At 32.6% G+C, this 22,317-nt stretch overlaps 2 protein-coding genes across 2 annotated transcripts; both read left to right on the top strand.

Moving 5' to 3' along the window:
- Positions 1-762: 762 nt before the first annotated feature.
- LOC118039426 (uncharacterized) lies at positions 763-5,359 on the top strand. The gene is made up of 6 exons (XM_035046128.2): positions 763-1,040; positions 2,377-2,438; positions 2,548-2,798; positions 3,768-3,842; positions 3,950-4,012; positions 4,910-5,359. Exons 1-6 carry the CDS (start codon positions 934-936, stop codon positions 4,952-4,954), a joined length of 603 nt encoding a protein of 200 aa, XP_034902019.1. The 5' UTR covers positions 763-933; the 3' UTR covers positions 4,955-5,359.
- Positions 5,360-12,857: 7,498 nt separating this feature from the next.
- Positions 12,858-18,012, top strand: LOC118039425 (probable xyloglucan glycosyltransferase 6). The gene is made up of 5 exons (XM_035046127.2): positions 12,858-13,335; positions 14,113-14,421; positions 15,284-15,574; positions 15,662-15,775; positions 17,147-18,012. The coding sequence occupies exons 1-5, from the start codon at positions 13,003-13,005 to the stop codon at positions 17,177-17,179; spliced, it is 1,080 nt and encodes a 359-aa protein (XP_034902018.1). The 5' UTR covers positions 12,858-13,002; the 3' UTR covers positions 17,180-18,012.
- Positions 18,013-22,317: the final 4,305 nt, after the last annotated feature.

The raw sequence follows: 22,317 nt of genomic DNA, 5'->3' as shown, positions 1-22,317 counted from the left end.
TACAAATTTTAACTTAAGATTCGTAATCCTTATTTCAAATTCAAAAACACCTTTTTAAATTTATTTGAGGTTATCCTCTCCATTACAGGTTATATTTATATTTATTATTATTATTATTATTATTATTTATGTCATTTATTCATTTCTTTTCATTTTAAGTTTTCATTACTAGTCGAGAACTTTTTATTTTCGGTCCTATATTTATATAGGATTTTACATACACACTCTCTTCCTCGTTTTTATTTTTTAGTGTTTTTTTTTTTAGGCTTTGTATTTTCTTCTAAATCTAGAGTTTAGATTCACTCTATTGAAAAAAAAATTGAGTTATTTTACTTTAGTTCAATGACTTTGTTTAGAAATGAATCTAAACTAAATTAGTATTGTTGAATCTTGGAAGATATTATAAATATCCTAGTTGTAAACTGAGTAGCAATAAAATTTTAAGAATAAATAATTCATTATTGATAATAACAAAAGTTTAATTACTTTAAAATGTTTTGATAAATAAACATTATTTTTTGTTTTAATTTAAATATATATTTTTATTATTAGTATGCATGATAAGGATTTAATTTAATATTAATTGTAAATTTAAATATATATATATTATATATATATATATATATATATGTTGTAATTTTATTATTATATTTGTGTTGAAAAGATGTTAAATGAATTTTTGTTTTATTATGTTTATAAATTTAAATTAGTATTAACTTAAGACTTTCGCTGAATATATTTTATGTTTTGAATACTATTTTCTTGATAAAATAAAATAATACATTTCTTCCGAGAATTAAAATCCATCCATCCCAGAAAAAGGGAGAGAAAAAAGCGATTGCTTCTTATTAGGCTTTTGTCTGTCTCTTCTGGACTCACGAAATCAATTTCTAAAATTTTGTGATTCTCCAAATTAGGGTTAGGGTTTTGACGATGTATGCTGATCGCGTAGACTCCGCAGCGAAGACTTCAATAAAGGATCGTCTTAATGGCAATTCCGTTGCCGACTCCTCTCGCCGCCGTCAAATTACCGGCAAAAGGTTTTGTTTTCTTTTTAATCTAGTAGAAATCAATTCCATTTTATCGTTTTCTCTCTCTCTCTCTCTCTCTCTACTGCTTTACTTTTCTTCCATTTTACTTTATGTTAGGTTCTCATTGTTAATCTTTTTTTCAAAGGGAATTCTATTAATTAAACAAGGAGAATTTGGGGTGGGTCGTCCAATTTAATATTTCTAGTGAGAATCTACATTTCACTATTGGAAAAAAGAAATAGTTGAGCTAAGGATTTAGTATCTTCCACGTTGTAAGAAACGAGGATTGGCGCTTTGCTATGCAAGTATATTAGGAATTGCATTGCAAACTCAAGTTTATGTTTAGAAGCTTGTAGAGATTAGAGAGTAAGGAGTTTGATGTCCCGTTCTCACCCCGTGATTTGATCATCTTATTTAACCGTTTAATTTGGTTTTTCTATTTCCTTATGAAAAGACTGAATGTTTGAGAATGCTGCCACACCTGGTTCTTTTGATGCTCAGATTATGAATAAGCTTCTTGGGATTTTCATTTTTATTCAGGGAAAGTGTGGGAGGTTTTGGACATGAAGTTTCATTTGCCTTAGCGTGTGTGAGAGATCGAGATCCTTTAGCACAGAGTAGATCAGCAGTTGGTTATATCAACTATAGGCTCTGTATAGGTGAAAAGGTTTTGCAGTTGTTGCTTGAAACTTGCTTACTTGAGGTGCTTGAAGTTGCATATCTTCTTGTACTTATACCGAAAACTGCAACAAAAGGACCTGTGAGAATCTGCTTTCTATATTTGGGTTCTGTTTGGTTTGAATTTTGCAAATTGATTTAAGTTGTTTTGTAGGTTCTGACTCAATGTATAGTCATAAACATGTTTGGTTAGAAATAACTTCTGACTTAAATAAAAAAAAAAAAAAATTGTTACAAAATTCAGTCAAAACATTGCTTTATTGGCAAGTTAAATTTTTTTACTTTTAACTTATTGATTCCACTTGTATTAACTGGTTCTCAAAAAAACGTTGCTTCATGTCATTTTTGCCAAGTATACTTTTAACTGAACTCTTTTTGGCTGTATGTTATTTCTTGAAATGATGACTCAAAGTCAAAAGTTACATTTCATTAGCCATGCCCAACAAACTTTTGGTCATAGAAAAATTTTTAGTTTCAAGTGAAGGCATTGGCTGTTTGTGCTGTGACTTACAAGAGTACAGGTTTTTTTGTTCATCTAATGAAAATGGATTGAATCTCTTCCATAATAATGCTCTTGTATAATTGTTATCCTGGTTGGTTTTTTGCTGTTCTTGAGTGACCTAATATCCCGAAAAGTATCACTGAGCTCATATCACATCTTTTGCAGGCAGAGGCTAGATGATAAATGGGAACATGATCTCTATGAGGACAATGGACCACGTGTTTCAAGTATGGATTGAGTATGACAGAATTACTGGCATCAAAAAATTGCTGATATTGTTGGATGCAACTAAATCAACTATGTTTCTTTTTGACTTTTTGTTAATGACTTGTGAAGATCGCAAAATCGATGCTCAAGATCTTCGATTAAAGCTCCAAAGGAGAAGCCTCCTGCAAGCATCTCCAGGTTCAGGTGTGCGGGATCTGCGTGAAAAACTATATGGGACAATGAATTCACAGCCAGTGAATGCTGATCTGCCCAAAATAGCTGTAGCTAAACCATCCAGGAAAAGTGTTGCTGTTGAAGCTCCTGAACCAGAGATTAAAAAAATCACCAGTGTGGCTTCTAGAAAAAGATCTCATCAGAAGGCATAAATCCTATCTTCTTCTTGTCAAGTGTTTATCTTGTTTCTGTTTTCTTGAAGTTTTCCATTAATGCTGAGGCATAAATCTTCTGATTTATTGATGTTTGGAAATAACTGTTTCAGGTTGTCTGCCTTGTTTGAGTTTATGTCATGTGGTCATATGCATGCTTCACTGTCACTTGTTTCAAAGAATTTTCTCAATTTTGGATGAAGTTTTGTAGAGTTGTGTACTTGTAATATTGTGCCTGAATAATTATGAACCTGAAGTATTAAGCTTGCTGTGAATTTGAAAAGACACAAACGGAAAAAGTTTGCACTGGCCTTAAAGTTTATTAGTTTCATCAGTCACCATATCACTTTAAAGACAAAATTTAAGAAGCTCTGCTATGTGTAGTTAGAGGTTTTGACATTGCTTAGGTGCCTTGATGCACTTTGGTAGAGGCAACTTTTTTTATTTATTTCAATTTATCTCTGACCTTTTGTGTTTTGTCAATTAATTGAAAACTTGACCAGTTGATGCCATGGTGAAAATTAGAGACTCCTGCAACACGACAAATGATTTTAACTAACAGGATGTTGCTGCTTGAAGTCTAATTTGTGCTAAGTTTCAGCATTAGTTAATGGTTTTAGGTATGTATTCCATGACAAATTGACAAGAGGAAGTTCTCATAGACATGCAATTATAGGATCACTTGGTGTGCATTCATGTGAGCATGTGTTTCCATTTCTTTTGTGTGTGTGTGTGTGTGTGTGTGTGTTCTGCAATGTGTATTTACTTCAAAACAGTTCATTAATTGGCAGTTAATCATGATGCTTTCTATTGTTTATTGATCCTTTAGGTTGATAAGGTTTTGCCTAAAATTCCAACTCAAGTTATAACATGTCAACTGAAGTTGTGAAACCGTTTTTTCCATGTAAAATCATTACCGCAGACTCTTTTTGTGTATCTCTAACTATTGGATCTTTGTTGCAGTTGGATTCGTCAGTTGATGTTTTTTTGCAGTCTTTGGGTCTTGAGAAATACCTCATTACTTTTCAAGCTGAGGAAGTATGAAAATTTCTTTCTTTTTTTTGTTTTTATACTATAGATATTTGTACTTGCATATCATCTTCGGGAGTTTTCATTTGATTATTAACATGCTCCTATCTGTACAGGTTGATATGACAGCTCTTGTGCACATGACTGATGAAGACCTGAAGGCTCTAGGGATACCAATGGTAAACTCAAGCTGATCTCTTGGCCAAGATATGCATATATTTTGTGGTTGATTTTTTCTATTGAAATCTCTTGTAGTTCTTGATCATTAAGAGATCAATAATTTGGGCAGCTGTCTGAACCCTCATTCTTGACAACTTATTTTAAGAATTACCCCCCCCCCCAATACACAAAAAAAAAACAGGTAAAAGAATACTGGTACCTGTGCTGTTCTCAACTATTGGAATGGTGTCCTTGTTTTTTAAACTATTTGCATAATACACTGTGCCATTAGACTAGGACTCTTTGTGTTTTTTAGGGTTGACAACATAATATATTGTGATGTTTTTTCATTAATTCATTTAAAAATACATGGAAAACTGATTTCTGATCTCAACTCGAAGGTGTTCGCATCTGGGATGAGGCATTTGCTTGTCATAACATTTTGATTTTCCTTCTCCCGGTTTTGCTCTTTAAAAATCGTACAGGTCTAATATATATTTGATGGTCAGCTGTTTAACAGTCAATTGTCATTTCATGTGAAGATGTTGTGCTAAGTTTTGTTCCCCCTCACATTGTTACTTGTTAGTGCTACCTTTCCATTTCTACATGCACATTTACAAATTGATAAAAAGTAAAAATTGTTTTATAAGGTCAACTGGGTATGAACTCTATGTGATTGTTCTGGGTATGTCTGTCTTGAATGATAAAAACATGAACGCTCACAATTCGAAGGCACTCATGTTCATCATGATAGTTCACACCGACTGGGTACTACCTAGCCTTTTAGTTTTTATTTCCCCCTTACCCTGTATGTAATTTAGATATCAAAATTCATGGCTGAGATTCTTGGTTTTCATGGTCTCCTTCCACTTTTCTATATTCCTGATCAGATATTTGGTTCAATCTTGTGGTTTCAGGGGCCAAGGAAGAAAATAATTTTAGCGTTAGAATCCAGGGGCTGAGATTCAGGAGACGAGTATTATTGGTCTGACACCCTGGTTGGTATAAAAGCCTTCGTGTACATCTTCGTTTTGTTTTCCTTTGTATTGCCACTGTGGCTTTACCTTTAGCTGGTTAATTATTGTGAAGCCGGTACGAGTTGCTACCTGTCAACAAAGGTGGAAACTTTTTTTCGTCTTTGTGGTTCCTATGGATTTTATGGGGTATTGGATGGTGGGTCGAAACCTTAAATAGATGTAATTTTTGTTTTTATCTTATTTATTTTTGCTGTTTTTGGTTATGTTCTAGTATGGCTTCTATTGTTTTTACATTTTAAAAATTAACGTTGTAAATGTAAAGCTTGAGGTTCAAGATTCTACGTTATATTTTACTGTGTTATGAATTGCTAGTTGCTTGTCAGAGTATAATTGCAGTTATTTTTTAAAATACTTTTAATGTTATAATGTATAAAAATTATATTTTTTTTATTTTTTAAAAATTATTTTTGAGATCAACACATAAAAAAATTCAATATATATAAAAAAATAATAAAAAATAAATAAATAAATTTTTTATACTTGTATTTCCACAAATAACATGGGGAAATTTTTTCTGTATCCTTGGTATAATAATGATTATTATATTATTTTATTTATTGTTAAGGGTTTTAGTTTTCATGGAGTTTAAAAAAAGTTTAATATATAGTTTGGTAAACTAAGTATAATTTTTAATTTGACTATTAAAATAAACTGAAATTTTAATGGAGGAAGGTGTTTAAATAAGGCTTCGAAGTTAATGTGTAAGATTTTTTATTTTTTTTATATCTTGTTCTATTTGGATTGTTTTATCCTATTTAGCTTTGAAATTGAATTTAATCAGTATTTTATTATTTAAGATTCCTAATGCTAGATGAATTCTATTTGTTAGGTAAGTTTTGATTAGGAATATTTTTCTAAAAATATTTTAGTTTTAATTAAGAGTTTTTTTTTTTTAAAGAAGATTTAAGATTTAAAATCAATATAAATAAAAATGATTAGTTTATTTTAAGATGCAAGGTCCTTATCGGTAGGTAGTTGTAATGTGAAAACAACTAATCTGGCATGCATACAAAATTTAACCGTAGGACCGTGCAAGACGACGTGGATTTATGAAGTACCAAATTCTAATGAAAAAAGAACGCTCCTTCCCTAAATAAGCTTGTATTGAACACAGCTCCAAGAAATCTTTCATGCGATTCCTCCATTTTGGCAGAAATAGAAGATCGGTCCCAGATTGTTCTCACGAACACTCCCATGGTGGCAATAAATGGATAGAGAATTTACTTACCGCCATTGCCATAGTTTCTCTATTCATGGTGGTAGCTTTTGCCGTAATGAACAGCTCTGCTTCCCCGTTTTCTCCCCGCAGTGTCTTTCTGGTATCTGGGATGGATGGGTTAAAAAACCTGCATGGCCTTTGGACCGAGTTTGGATGCACACAAAAGGAAAGAGGAAATGACGTATACAAGCTACCAAACTGAAAAGAATTGTCTCTGTAGTGTCATCTGGTGCAGCAAATGGAAGTTGTGAAGACTCAAAAGTTCAACTAGCATGGGAATAGGGCTCCCGAGTTAGATAATCGGTTAATCAATTGATCTAAAAATCTCTTTTATTTTTTTTAGTCAAGGTAGTTGATAGCTTATATTTGATTGTTAGTAGGTCAAAGCTGCTCATGGCTAGTACCTGCAAAAAGTCATCTTCATTAGAGGTAGGAACTCTCTAATACTTAAATAAATATCTTTTTAGATAGAGAAAATACAAAAATATTTTAAAGAGAGATGCTCTTAATATATATATATATATATATATATATATGCAGTCAAGAATGAAGATTGTCAACTTTTTCCCTAAAAATCTTATGGTTTATTTATAGCTCATTAGTCTTGTTCTTTTGTGAAAATAAGGGTCTATAATATAATTACCCTGATAGCATTTAATAATGGATAAATATCTCTTACATTTGTATTAATGTTAAATAGGTATATGATGGGTCTTTAGAGGACTTTTATATATCTAAAAAGGTGTAGGGAGATTATAGTTCAAGACGTCAAATGTAGCCAAGTTATAGAGGTTAAGTTTTTCCTCGAGGTTAGACCTAAGAGAGGTTGGTCATTTCCCTGGACATGCCAAGAGAGGATGGTCGTTACATTGAACTTGGCTAACAATGAAGTCCAAGCGTCTTGGGTCTAACATGTTTACCAGACCCTTGTGACCTTGGATTTGATGGATTTCCAAGTCTAAGCACCTTGGATCTGGCACACATGCCAGAACCATATTATGTTGGACTTGGTTGAAGTCCAACTATCTTGGGTCTGGCATGTTTGCGAGACCCACGTTACCTTGAACTGGGTAGATTGCCAAGTCCAAGTACTTTGAATTCGGCTAACTGCCAAGTCTAAGCATCTTGGGTATGGCTAGCACCAAACCCAACATGCTCGGGGCTTGGCACTTTACTAAGCACTTGCATGGCGGAGCTCAACACACTAACAAGCCCTTACTTAAGCCATGTTCATTTCCTTAAGCGTATCTAAAGGGAGAAGGGTCATAAGGGTTTTTTAAGACCAATAAAAATAGGTTTATCAATAGCTTCTCAAGTTTTTATGATATTGATACGTGAAGACTTGTAAAAGTACTCTTCTATTGAGTTCGTTAAATTTTCATCATGTGAAAAAAGGGTGGAAATATTAGATAATATACTGGGTGTCCCATGTGGAGGGGCTGGAAATCATACTTCAAAAATTTCCTTGAAGGGTAAGAGAAAAACATAGGGAAAGAGCCTATACTTAGAAATATTTCTAAGTGGCCAGGGGAACCCATCGGAGGAAATCAACTCGCTTTGGAGGAATTCCTATCTCCAAACAATTTAAGCTCATACTTAGAGAATTTCTAAGTGGCTAGTGGGAACCCAAAAGGAGTGAATCTAGGCTTAGAAATTTCTAAGTGATTATAGGTTCTTTAGAGAGCAGGAACTAGGAGCTTTCCCATCATTGTCATGGGGCTTAAGAGCCTCATCCCTTGGAGAGTAGTGTATATAGCACTGAAAAGATCACATTTATTCCTTGGAGAGTGGTGTATATAACACTAGGGAGATCACATCTATCTATTAAAGAGTGGTGCATATATCATTGGGGAGATCACATGCATCCCTTGGAGATTGATACATATATCCACTAACGAGATCATATGGTGCTTAATTATGCGTCTATATAATGAAAAATAAGAAAAAGGCTATTTTTTATTCCTTCACTCTCTAAGAATATATCCATTGTGATCCTTTTTTAAGTCTTAATAAGTTTTTCTTCATAAAAACCCTAATTAGGATCACACTCCACACTAGAGGGCAAAGAATAAAAAGAAAATATGAGCAAACTATTGAAATGCACACGTGGATCTATGAAAATCAGAACCCAACACTAGGGGGCATCGTCATAAAAAAAGGGAAGGACAAGAAATAGAAAACAAAAAATAAAAAGAAGAAAAGGAAGAAGTAAAAGAAAGGAAAAGAAAAGGAAAATTATAGTTTGATGACGCTTTAAGACTGAGGCATTAAGACTGAGGCAAATATCCCGAAGCAAGACTCTTTATTAAAAAAGAGAGTCTATCCGAACAAAGATCATGAGATGACTTCACAAGATAAAAAGAGGTAGAAGAAAAGTAATCCTAAGTCTTTAAACTCTCAAACATTTTTTAAGCCTTATAAGTATCCATTTATTTTCATAGTCTATAGTCATAGCCTGCATGTCTTTAAAAATCCTTTATAATCAAGCGCACACAACATGAGTTGATAAACAACGATCTTACTATTCTTACGACATGATAAATGAGCAGCCACACACATTTATCCATGCAAGAAAAATGTCAATTCTAACATTAGGCAAAAAATTTATACAGTTTTTTTTTTCAACTAAATACTTAAAATCTTTTTGAAAAATTGAAACAGAAAGTCACCTCCAGTAAAAGCTTGACCTAAAGATGACCTACATTTTAAAATCCGATAAAACCCCTGAGGGGATTGCTTAAAGAATTGTTTTGATGCATATAGTAAAAGTTCCAGTTTTCATAAGCAAAACCAAGTCTTTTAAAGTTTTTTTCTTTTTGAAAAATATTTATGTGCTAAAATAAAACCGATAAAAAGCCTTTAAAATGAAAAGGACAATTAAAGCATTGATAAGAGCATGATACAAAGCAATGTCAAATCATCAGGAAATACCAAGAAATTCAACTACAATCAAGAAGCATTAAGTTTTCAAACCACGAAATCAAGAGGTATCATAGATCAAGGTTCTGGTTAAAGGGAATCGTCACATTGAGATTTCAGGTCAACCGAGTTGTAAACAGTTTGATCATAGTTCTGGTTAAAAGGGACTGCTGTAAAGACAAAGTTTCAGGTCACCCGAACAGAGACCAGGGGTAGGTTACTTGATCACAAATCATGAGCAAGTTACTCGATCACGAACCACATGCAGATCACTCGAACAGTGATCACGGACAAGCCACCCAATCACGAACCATGAGAGGTCACCCAAACAAAAACCATAAGTGGGTTACTCAAATAAAGACCACTCATAAAAAAAACTTGAACCACGGGTAGGTTACCTGATCATGAACCACGGGCAAGTCACTCGAACAATGACCACGGGCAAGTCACCCAATCACAAACCACAGAACAAAATCCATAGGCAAGTTACCTGAATAGAGACCTCTAAAAAAATCTTAGATGTTTTCCACACAACGAGCAAAAGTCCTAGATATTGTTTTTCAAAATGACAGCGTTCCTCTACCCAAAACCTTTTTTTCCTTTTTGTAAACTTACTTTCTAAAGTCTTTCAAAAGATTTTATATTGTAAGTATTGTAAAGAGAAAGAAAACTGTCATAATTCAATTTTGGACCCTCAAAATTGTTATATATATAAAGCATCGTCGTGTTGGACAAAACTGTTGATTATCTTCCACCTCCCAAAATAGATATCTCTGCAACTAAAGCCACAAACCATGGCCCCTTTTTTTTCAAGGAAAAAAAATTGACTTCCTTTGCTTTTAAGATTTCAAAAAATGTAAAAAAAAGAAAAAAAATACAGCTTTCATTGTATACTCCAAGAATCACGCTGAAGTAATACTAGATTTTGTTGCAACAGGTTCTGATCAGTAACAAGTTTGAGTTTTTTGTCCTCTCCCCTACCACTCTACAAGACAAAAAGGTAATGTTTTTAGTGAAGATCAAGAGTGGAGAGAAGATGGAGAAATTTCAATTATTGAGATTCTTTTAAGGACCATTGAAGACTCTCTCATATTTTATAAAAAAATGAGAATGATAAAAGGAAAAAAGGGTGACCATTGAAGATTCTTTGGCCAACAAATACTAAGCTGGGCTGGGCTGGGCTGGGCTTAGGTCTCATGCCCAACCAGCTCAACCCTTAGACTAAGAGCGTATTTGCCAAACACATCCTAATGTTTTTCCCTTAATTATTAACTTGTCTTTATTTTAATACCTAGCCAAACAAAGCTTAAAAAATAAATAAAAATCTAAAAATTTCAAGGATCATTTTGAAATTATTTTTGGGTTCCTTGCATATTTTCTTGACATTTTAGCTTAATATGAGGCTGTAGACTTATACTGTAAAATATAGATTTGATATTAAAAATACTTGGTTTTCTCCAAATTTTCAAAAAAAATTAAAAAAATTCCTCATTTTTAAAATAAAATATTTTTTTTTTTTGCATTTCATATAACCAAGTATATCAAAAAATAAAAATAAAAATCATATTTTGCTTGAAGAAAAAATATTAAGATACATGATGTTTTTCAGCATTTTTATACAAAATTCAAAAATATATCTTTATATACAATTTAGATTTAATAATTAGTTTATTGAATACATGAGAGCTTGACTAATATTTCAATAAGCCCTGAAATTTTTAATTCATGAGAATTAATGGTTAATACTTTGGTATAAATATTAAACCTACAAGTAGGTTGATATTTAAATATAAGAAGTTGACCAGAAAATTTTAAGAATTATTCTAAATATTCATCAATTTTAATTATGGGATATCTTTCACCACAATATATGAGTTGTGAAAAACACTTTCGTCTTCTAGGATAGTTGAACACTATTAGGGCACTTACATGAATTCTTTCCACAAGAATTCATTTGGGCATACAAGCCCATAATAAATTTAAAATATCAGATTTTTTATAAGAGTAAATCTTTTTTTTTCCGAGTCGTAGAGCGACCACTAGTTAGGAACCAATCTATACTTTTAAATCATATATGTATCACACAATGCAATCTACCTCAAATAAGATGCACTTGGAGTATTAATACATTTCTTAGACAAAATCAATTTAATACATCATCGGCCGAGTCTTCTAGCAACCCTAAAAAACAACTAAGTCAAGATTCCCTGACCTTGACTCCTAACGCCCTACATCCTAACACCTACATGTAACAAACATATAATATCAAATAATAATATAGTTATTTTAACATCATAATTTATGTGAATTGTCTTTTTTTATTTTTGTTCTAAAACTACTAGTAAATTTGTGTTTTATAAAGTGATGCAAGGTATTTTATAAAAAATATTTTTTAATTAAAAATATATTAAAATAAAATTTTAAGGTGTAATTTATTAAAAAAATTTAATAATATAATTTAATAAAATTTTTTTTAAAAAATATTTTAAAAAACAGGTTATTCCCGAGATGTAGCGATAGTTAGTTGCGGTTTGCTAAATTGAGGACACTTCACTCCCTCACATCTCTCCCAATCAAGGTTGTCAATTTCGTTCTGGTAAGTGTTTTGTTTTTTCAATTGGAATGGAATGTTTCAGTTTCGGAGTGTTTCGGCATGCCGTTTCAGGGTTGTACTGTTCATATATATATATATATATATATATATATATATTCAACAAACATAATTCAAATTCAAGATAAATTAATTATAAATTATGCAATATAAACACAATACCAAACAAATATAATTTCAAAATTTAAAATATTTCTAAATAGTCAAGATTAAATAGATCTCTAACTTAAAGTAATTCAACCTAAACAAAATATCAAAATATTATGAAAGTAAAATGTTTTAATAAAAATATTTTAAATATAAAGTTAGGTTAATATTATCAAGTGGCTAATGGAATCTGAAGCATCCCTTGTTTTGCTCAAATTCCTACAAAGTATAAACATGAAGAAAAAAAAAAACATAAATATATACCATATATATTAGTGATAAATCTAATTTTAAAAAATTAATATTATTGTTAATAAAAATAGTAAAAATAATTTTCAACATTATTATTAATATCATTACTATTAAAAATAGTAATGAAAAATAGCTTTTTTATAATCGGGTGGTTTAATTAATGAAATTGAGTAAAGTTCAATTTGATTCAATAGCTTTTCAAGAACGGAACAATATATGTGGAATGAAACCAGAACGTTTCGGGCGGAATTTAATCGAAAAATCCGGAACGGACTGACATTTAAAATGAAATGAAATTTATTTTGTTTTATTTTATTTTTTGAATTGATATGAAATCTTTTGGCTATTACAAACAAAATAAAATAAAATTGACAAGCTTGCTCCCAATCACACATACATAGGCACATTATTTTCCAACAAAAGTAACAACCGACTCGCTCAGTGAGACCTCTCAACAAAAATAATAAAAAAAAAACTTTACCTTTCTATCTGAGTAGTCGAGCTCAAAACTACGAGTTCCAAGAATGGTGGAACAAACAACGCGAGTTTCTCGACAAACCGGAAAATACAGCCTTCTTAACCGTCGAGATCCACAGCCCTACCGTCGATAGAGGTCACACGCGTAGTGCGCGCCTGCTGTCCTTGCTCTGGCTCCTAAAATTCCATCAACTCGCTACCTCCCTCGCGTGGCTCACAGACGGCTTCATTGACCTCCTCCGCACAGCCAATCGCAGGATCGCTGCTAGCAAAACAGACTCGCCTTCCGATTCGTCAATCTCATCACGGCTTTACAGGATCATAAAATATTTTTTATTTCTGGTGATTATGTTGTTGTGTGTCGAGTTAATCGCGTATTTGAAGGGATGGCATTTCAGTCCCCCGTCGGTGGAGTTGGCGGAGGCCGCGGTGGAGAGAGCCTATGCCAAGTGGTTGGAAATAAGGGCGAATTACTTGGCGCCGCCGCTGCAGAGCTTGACGAATCTGTGTATTATCTTGTTTTTAATACAGTCGGTAGATCGTATTGTGTTGATAGTAGGGTGTTTTTGGATCAAGTTTAGGAAATTGAGGCCGGCGGCGGCGGCGGAATATGTTGGTAGGGAGAATGTGGAGGATTACCCGATGGTTTTGGTGCAGATTCCAATGTGCAATGAGAGGGAGGTAAGCAAATGTAGGTTTCTTATCCTCAAAACTTTTTTCAGTTTCGTCACTCTGTTTCTTGGTGGATTAATTAGTTATTAGTACAAGTTTATTTCGCTTCAAATATTGGAAATGTTTAATTTGTTGAATTCTTCAGTGTGTTGTGTATTGATAATTAGGGATGGTAGTAGCTCTTTTTTTTTTTTTTTTTAATTTTTAGGATTAAATGTGATTGCAGATTTGATTTTGCTTCAACAAGTGATAAATTGTGTTAGTTTTAATGAACATTTGAAGTTTAGCATTGTGGTATGTGACTAGCTACCTCTTAACAGGATTAAGTCTTAAAGATGCCAACTTGAGTGCACTTCAGAGATTAACATTTCTCGACAATTAGTGCTAATTTTTGGTAGTTTATATGGTAAGCTGTGTAAGTAATGCTGCATTATGGTTTCATTTATCTTCTTGTTTTGTCAATGAATTTCAACACAAATGGTGGGAGTAGTGACTGGTGAGCTCCGCTTCGCTTCCAAGGATGTTCTAATTTGTTTAATCATTATGCTGTATTTGTGAACCACATATCCAAACATAGCAGAAATGAGATATAACAAATTAGAGAGAAGAAAAACACGAAACATTTTGTTAGAAAACCTCTCAAGTCTTTCCTTGGTTTGATTTTGTACTCTCCACAAAGTAGTTTGTTTTAGTTTCACTTCACAAGGATTGTTTTTGCCTTGTTTTTATCCTGTCATTTTCTCCTATCAACCAGAAATTTCGAAATAATCATAATTTAGCATGCAGGTTTACCAACAATCTATTGCAGCCTGCTGTATCCAGGACTGGCAAAAGGAGAGAATGCTTATACAGGTTTTGGATGATTCTGATGAGTTAGATGCTCAACTCCTTATCAAGGCTGAAGTACAGAAATGGCAACAAAGGGGTGTGCATATATTGTATAGGCACCGTCTTATACACACAGGCTACAAGGCTGGGAACCTGAAATCTGCAATGAGCTGTGATTATGTAAAAGATTATGAGTTTGTAGCAATATTTGATGCTGATTTTCAGCCAGGACCTGATTTCTTGAAGAAAACTATTCCTCACTTCAAGGTAAATTTATGATCCAGGTGTGATTAGTTTGTCAGAAACTGTATATCAGTTCAAGTTCTCTTATATCCTTGATTTGGTATATCTGCAATTATTCCACTTGGCACAAAGTTACATAATTAGTTTTGATGTTTGCACTGTGGAGATTCCAATTGGTTGATTCTGGTAACCTTCTGAAGTTGGCGCCTTTCTAATTTCGCTGCTGTGCTTTATATCAAAGAATGATTTGCATTGTTACAACGATTTAGTAAAATTTTAAAAGAAAGCAATTCAAAACCTTTTCTAACTGAACACATAGGAGGTCCAACTTGGGTGGTTTACAGTGTTTTTATACAATCTGGCCAATCTGATTGGCACCCCTTGAAAGTTACATGATTTTATCAATGACCTTGAATAACATCATTGCATGTTGCAACAAATTTAACTTTGACATCATTTAGTTGCATGGGAAACTCCCTATCTCTCTTTCACTAGTTAATTTAATCTGCCTGAAGGAAACGTATCATTAAAAAAATACTGAGTGCTAAAATTTTTAGTGTATTCCAAACAGGAATTTGTTTGTTAAATTACAGACCTCAGTTTATAAATAAAGTTCCCTTCCCTGGATCTTGTAAAATAGTTTTAATGCAGTGCTATGCCTCATAATTATGGGTGTCAATACTCCATTTTTACATTCACGTATAATTTATACATATCAATTTGCAACAGGCAACACATGATCAGTTGGCTGGTTTCTCATTTCATTTCCTTAAAGTTACATTTACTCAGATGGATTGCATGTAAGAGGATCAATGAAAACTTAGCTTTACTTTCTGTTCTGATGAGAAATTCTTTGTCCTTGTTCTTTGCTTTTCTGAATTTGAAGGGGAAGGATGACCTAGCATTGGTCCAAGCAAGGTGGGCATTTGTAAACAAGGATGAAAACTTGCTTACAAGACTACAGAACATAAACTTATCATTCCACTTTGAGGTTGAGCAACAGGTGAATGGTGTTTTCATCAACTTTTTTGGTTTTAATGGAACAGCTGGTGTATGGAGGATTAAAGCCCTTGAAGACTGTGGTGGTTGGTTGGAACGGACAACAGTTGAAGACATGGATATTGCTGTTCGTGCTCATCTTTGTGGATGGAAGTTCATATATTTGAATGATGTTAAGGTTTGTCATGGAATTAAAGTTTTTAGTGTCACTTTATACATTTGGGGGTGGATAATCAATCTAATAAAATTATTTATCATTTTGCAGTGCCTTTGTGAACTTCCAGAGTCCTATGAGGCATACAAAAAACAGCAACATCGCTGGCATTCAGGTCCAATGCAGTTGTTCTGTTTTTGCTTTGTTGACATACTTTGTGCAAAGGTACTGAAGCTTTCCCCTCCTCTTGCTATCATTTATATTTGATAGATATTGAAGTCCTTTTTTTTTTTTTCTAGAAAAGATGTCTTTATATCTTTTGAAACCAGAAAGTTCTTGGATGTCATTTCTGGTGCACATAATATACTCTTCCTAGCAGAAAAGTAGGGTGTTTTGTACACAGACAAAAGTATTTATCTTGACATGGAAAAATTTAAAGGGAAATAATGAATTGTCTAGAGCTGGACTAGGCTTGCAAGATACTGTGACTAAAACATAGTTGTTTGACTTCCAGTTTCACAGTTTTTTATGCATGTATTTGTTTATATATTTCGGCTTCCAAGGATTTCAAATGCTATTAATACCATGAAAAAGTGGACCAGAGACCATGGCATTCCCTGGTGGATGCAGAACCATAGATACTGACCTTATAGCAGTCAATCAAACTACTTATAGTGGCTGGTTGTTGAGCATATCATTTATGTCTAAATATCTTGATGGATTTAAGAAAATTCGTGTTCATATGAAGGTTACGTTGAGCTTCATGTTTCTTCATGGTCTAAACGGCTCTTGTTCCATGAGATTAATCAGGAGGTTTTTCTACCTAAAATAAAACACCATGTCAGTGCTCTAATGTCTTTTTGGTGATCGGCTATTGGTTCCTTTAATGTTGCTTCTTAAGCAGATATAGAGAAAGCATTGTATTTTTAGTTTTGTTATGCTTATTCTGTGGTTTTTATTGTCATGGAGGATGTCTCAATGTCCCTCATTCTGGTGCATGTCCTTATCTTCTCTCGAAAAAATCTTCTTTTTTATCAAAAAAAAAATCCCCAAGTTGTTATTTATTAGGGAGAGAATCTATGTAACAACACTTCTATAACCTTGTAGGCCATAATGCATGTGCTCCTATGCTAATTTATACTCTCGACTGATCAATTGGGAACTTGGCAATACATAAACTCCTAAAATTAGAAAAATTAGTCCTGGTCCTGCAACTTCAGGATTGTGGAGAGGAAGATTGGACTTGCAAAACTTGACCATAGAATTTAGCTTCTTTGTTTACTACATTGACATGCCAAGTCTTTTTCCCAATCATTAGAGAGACAAAATTCAGAAATATTCAGCTATCTAGGTTCCTCATCCCAGTGAAATAAAAAATGACAAAAAACAAAAATTATCTGCCGAATAAGCTCTCTTGTAATGATCATTTCCATCAAATCATATTTTTGGGTGTTGACTTTTGAAAGTGAATCTTTTCAACTCTATTAACAACCTGATGCAACCATATTATTTGATAGTTTCACTCACATTTAACTAGTGTTTTGCATATGTTTTATATATAAAATGCCTTAATATTTTTTATTTTATGTTTTGAAGGCACTTTTGGATGAAAGATGCAAAGGGGAGTAAATTAGATGTATTTGACATATTTGACCTTCAATCGATGTTTTGTACATAACGTGAGCTTTAAAGATCAAAATGAAGTGATTCCAGTGGCATTAAAAAGCTAGCATCCATACCTTTCTGGACATCTAAGGCAAGACAATAAAATAAGGAAGACAATGGAAATCGCAGCTTTCAAAGTCAAATCTCGCAATCTGCCAATGTTGACGTTTGGTCATTCCGACTTGAATATCTGGAGCTACAGAAGTCCAATTGATGCAAACTCAATTTTGTTGGATTCTTGACTCAAAGGCCTATAAACGCTCTGAATTTCTGCAAAAAACGATGTCATATGAGGGAGATATGATTTTTCAAAGATGACAACTGAATTCTGCCAGCAAACAGGTTTCTTGAAGAAACGAGTCCAAATTACGTTCCGAAGCATGTAAACCGATATCCAAGTTTTTATTTCAGCAATTTAGCTCCTCTAAGTCAAAGCTTGAAGATTTCATGCAAGACTATTTCTTCTTTTATAGGAAAATGGTTATTGAAGTATTTAAATGTAAACAATCTACTTAAGAGAAGACTATTTTGTAAAATAGAGACTAGGGTTTCATAGGATATAAAAAGAATGAGAGAAAAGAAGGGGGGCAGCCAGCCAAGAGGAGAAAAACGCCCTCTACTCTAAGAAACCTGAAATCATGCATTCCTCCATCTTTTTTATTAGTCATTCAACAAACATGCAAAGTTAAACTCGTTTTCTTGGTTGCAAGGACACGAAAACCTTCGGATTTTAAGAACTGTGAGATTTATTTTTCCTTTTCTTTTCAGTTTATATGATGAATATGTTTGTTCTCCTATGCTTATTTTTCCTATGATTGTTTATTTTAATTGCTAGAGCGGATTCTAAGTTTTTATTGTAGACAATCTATTACTAAGTTTGATATTAAAACCAAAGTTATGGTATATGAACTTGTGAAGCAATTGAGTTTAATAATTGTGGTGGATCTACGTTATTAATCTTAGGGAGAACATTCAATCAAATCAAACATAGACTGCGGACAATTATGTTTTATTGATTAATAAACTTATCTAGTTCTTAAGGCTGTCATTGAATTAAATTACTAGTACGGATACTGTGGTTGTTTGATGGTTAGGGTTAGTTATATGGCGGATCCGTTAACTAACCAATGTTAAGAAGATATAAATATTCAAAATATAAATTGATGTTTCGTTTCCATGATCAGTTCTGATTTCTATAGGTAGATGTGTGCTTGCGATCAAGATTTGTTCTCTTGATAATTTTTTAATTTTATTAAATTTCGTTTGATAGTTTTATGTTTTCTTTTGTTTTAGCCTAGATAACATCCAAACCCCTTTCAAATTGCATATCATCTAGTATAAAAATCTTACTTGAACCTTCCTCGTGGGATCGATCCCTTGCTTGTTATATACTATCTTATGTGTTGTGTTTGAAGTTAGGATAATTAATTTGTACAGTCGCAACATCGCAACACAACCTAAAATACTTCATTTCCAATACAAGTGTCTTTTGGCAAGAAAGCGAACATGATATTTCTTTTCTTCTTACTACGGAAGCTCATCCTGCCTTCCTATTCATTCACTCTCTTCTGCATCATTCTCCCACTTACCATGTTCCTGCCAGAAGCGCAGCTACCAGCTTGGGTTGTTTGTTATGTCCTGAGAATTATGTCTATATTGAATATCCTCCCAGGACCACGATCATTCCTCTTTATAGTCCCATACCTTTTGTTTGAGAACACCATATTCGTGACCAAATTCAATGCCATGATATTAGGATTGTTTCGGTTAGGAAGTTCTTGCGAGTGGGTAGTTACAAAGAAATTAGGAAGATCATCAGAGACAGACTTAGAGGGTGTTTGGCATTGAGGTTGAACCTGCTTTTTGGAAATTTTCAAATTTTTTTTTTTTGCTAAAATTGAGTGCGGTTTGTACTTTTTAGATCGTTTTGATGTGCTGATATCAAAAATGATTTTTAAAAAATGAAAAAACATTATTTGCATGTTTTTCGACACGAAAAGCTATTTGAAAAGCAACAGCTACCACACTGCCAAACACCCTCTTAGTTGCATTATCTGAAAAGGAATTTGACCCTTTGGTGGTAGAAACTACTAGTCTCCACAGGTTATCCTCAGAATCAGGCCTGGATGAGCTGAACAAGATAGGAACAACCAAGAAAACTGGGAAAAAGAAAAGGAACCGTTTGTATAGGAAGGAACTTGCTCTGGCATTGATACTGCTAACCGCCTCGTTGAGAAGCTTGTTATCTGCCCAAGGAATTCACTTCTACTTCTTATTATTTCAAGGGATCAGTTTTCTAGTTGTTGGGCTTGATTTGATTGGCGAACAGGTGAGTTAACCATGGCAGGATGACTCTCTCTTTCCCCCGTGATAGCTTGTGATGTAATTGCCACCTTATAGCCATCACAAGAAATGCGAATGCTTGGCTCTTCCGCTATTGATTGAAGCAATTTGCTCATCCGTTCTCGGCAAGGGTTTGTAATCTATCTATTTGCTTGTCACAGTATCATTTATAGTTATATTAAAGTTAAGAAAAAATAATTTATATTATTTTATCATGAAAAACAAAGCTTATCTACATAAAAAAGATTTTAAAATTAAATTACAATAATCTCTTTGAAGTATTCTAATATTGAGAAAAAAAATTATTTTTTTTTAAAATAAACTAAACAATTTAAAAAGGAAAGAGGGTATTAATTAAAATTAAAATTAAACAAAGAGTAAAAAAAAAAACAAGGAGGTGCTAAGCTTGATAAGGTAGGTCTATTTGTTGCTTAGCTTGGAAAGTCAAGCTTGGTTTATTAATTTTTTTTAAAAAAAGTCATCTACTTTAGCTTCTTTTTCTTCTTTTTTTTAATAAGTGACATGTTGCCTGCTAAACAATTTTTTGATCATATCTAGTGACTAGTCCGAGTTTTTGGATCACAAAAACCTTTTTTTCAACTTTTTTTCACTTCAAAAAAATTCTAGAAACTTCAATAAATCTATTTTCAACCACAAAACATCCTCTAATCACTCTAAAAACATAATAAATGAATAAAAAATTCTATGGACCCCTATCTACTTTTCCAGTATGATTAAATGATAACACCATCTTCATTAAACTTCATTTTCAAAGATGAAATCATTTAACTCAAAGATTAGCTTATTTTATTATCGACCAAACAATTTCACTCTCATCAAATTTTTTTTATTGACTTTCTCTTTCTTTTCTTAACATCTAGGGATTGAAATATAAAGAAAATGAAGTTTGAGATCAAAATATAAGAAGCTAAAACAAAAGAGACCAAATAATACATTAATTAAAACTTAAAGTATCAAATTGAAGCTTTCACTCTAAAAAATGAAAATGGGTTTTTTTTTTTTAAAAAAAAAATCTGTCTCTTTATTTTTAATTTTTTGAAACAATAATCTACAAATTTATTTTGTAACATCAATTTTTAATTTAATATTCAAAATGTTCTTCGATACTTCACACTGAAGTCAAAGTATTGAAAGCAAAAAACAATTAACAAAAAAAACCATCTTTATATAACTCTGAAAATGTTAAAAAGAAAAAAAGTTGGGTAAGAAAATATCATTGTAAACATATCAACTCCTAACAAGTTTGAGTTTTGATTATTTACAATTGTAATATAGTCAACAAGTAATAAGAAAAGGTGCGACATTCTTTTTTCTGAACCTTTAGAAGGTTAATTTTGAGAAGACATTCTTTAAGGTTTGATGAACCCAAATTTAATGGATTCAAAACCTGTAATAACCCCAAACAAATGGGTTCAGACTGTAAATCTTAGGAAATAAATATTTACATCAATTGCAAAATAAATAAATGGAAAATAAAAGTGAAGAAATTTATGTATAGATTTAAATAAAACGGGAATTTAAAATTTTTTGGATATAAATTTCTGGACGAAATATTTCAAGATATTATAAATTTAATCTGGAAATATTATGGGTTGGATTAAATTAAAGAAAATAAACTAAATTAAAAAGTTGAGGGGTGAAATTATAAGAAATGAAAAGAGGTATAGCTTAATTATAAGAAGAAAAGATATGGGGGCAAAAATGATACAATTAAAGGAAATTGGGTCCAAGTGCAAATAATTAAAATTATGGGGTATAATTACCCATTTCCATTGCCCATCAAAACCGGTAGCAGCTATTAAGAAAGAGGGAGGGAGTTTTTGATTTTTTTTTCTTACGAAATCAAGAGAGAAACACCAAAAATTCAAAGAACCCATCCAAGATTAAGGGTTTATGGGTAGAAGAAACACTTATGGGCAAGGGATTAACAAGAAATTTTAAAGGTCGGAATGCGACCTCTGCTAATAAATTCAGAAAGTCGCTAAAGTGAATGTCTAGACGTGTTAAGGGTGAAAATCAGGTTCTTTCCTTAAAGGGAACATGTTATATTACATCTTAGGTTCCAAAAGAAACGAGCCATGTTTAAAATGGAACTTTGTAATGATAACTATGGTCGGACAAAGAATGACGATATTAATGGGTGAAATAAGAAAAACATAAAATATAACGAAAGGAATAATTAAAAGAAAAACCTATATTGGCTGTTAATATAGTTATTATGAAATGTATCCTTGAATGAGGATAATTTATGAGATATACTTGTAATTACAGGAGGGACCATAAACGTGGTGTAGCAGCAGCAGCAGCAGGGGAGCATGAGTAGAACTTCTACTGCAAGTAGGTGATCCGTACATATGCTTTGTAGTTAAATTCATTAAGAAAATATCATTGTTAACGTATCAGCTCCCAACAAGTTTTAGTTTTGTTTATCATGTAATTGTAATTGCAATTCTAATATAGTCAACAAGTAATAAGAAAAGGTGCGACATATTTTTTTCTGAACCTCTAAAAGGTTAATTTTGAGAATATATTCTTTTAGGTTTGATAAACTCAAATTTAACAAACTCGAAAGCACTAGCAACCCTAAACAAATGGTTCAAGTGCTGTCTAGATCCACTAACCAAAGACCTTGATCGACACTTCTAGTAATTTTTCAGGACCTCCACGTGGTCCCCTCAATATTTTATACCGATTCAATATATATTATTTTGAGTGGAATACAACTCAAAATATCATAA

The sequence above is a fragment of the Populus alba genome, chromosome 14 (assembly GCF_005239225.2).
Source record: "Populus alba chromosome 14, ASM523922v2, whole genome shotgun sequence".
Taxonomy (NCBI): domain Eukaryota; kingdom Viridiplantae; phylum Streptophyta; class Magnoliopsida; order Malpighiales; family Salicaceae; genus Populus; species Populus alba.
Note: the sequence above shows the minus strand (reverse complement) of the source record. Positions and strands in the feature narration are given on the sequence as shown.

Bases quoted from the DNA above. Each gene is read 5' to 3' on its own strand.
- LOC118039426 (XM_035046128.2), top strand. From the start codon at position 934: ATGTATGCTGATCGCGTAGACTCCGCAGCGAAGACTTCAATAAAGGAT. The intron at 2,439-2,547 runs GTATGGATTGAG...TGACTTGTGAAG, and splicing joins CAATGGACCACGTGTTTCAA to ATCGCAAAATCGATGCTCAA. The intron at 3,843-3,949 runs GTATGAAAATTT...CTATCTGTACAG, and splicing joins TTACTTTTCAAGCTGAGGAA to GTTGATATGACAGCTCTTGT.
- LOC118039425 (XM_035046127.2), top strand. From the start codon at position 13,003: ATGTTGTTGTGTGTCGAGTTAATCGCGTATTTGAAGGGATGGCATTTC. The intron at 13,336-14,112 runs GTAAGCAAATGT...TTTAGCATGCAG, and splicing joins CAATGTGCAATGAGAGGGAG to GTTTACCAACAATCTATTGC. The intron at 15,575-15,661 runs GTTTGTCATGGA...ATCATTTTGCAG, and splicing joins TATATTTGAATGATGTTAAG to TGCCTTTGTGAACTTCCAGA.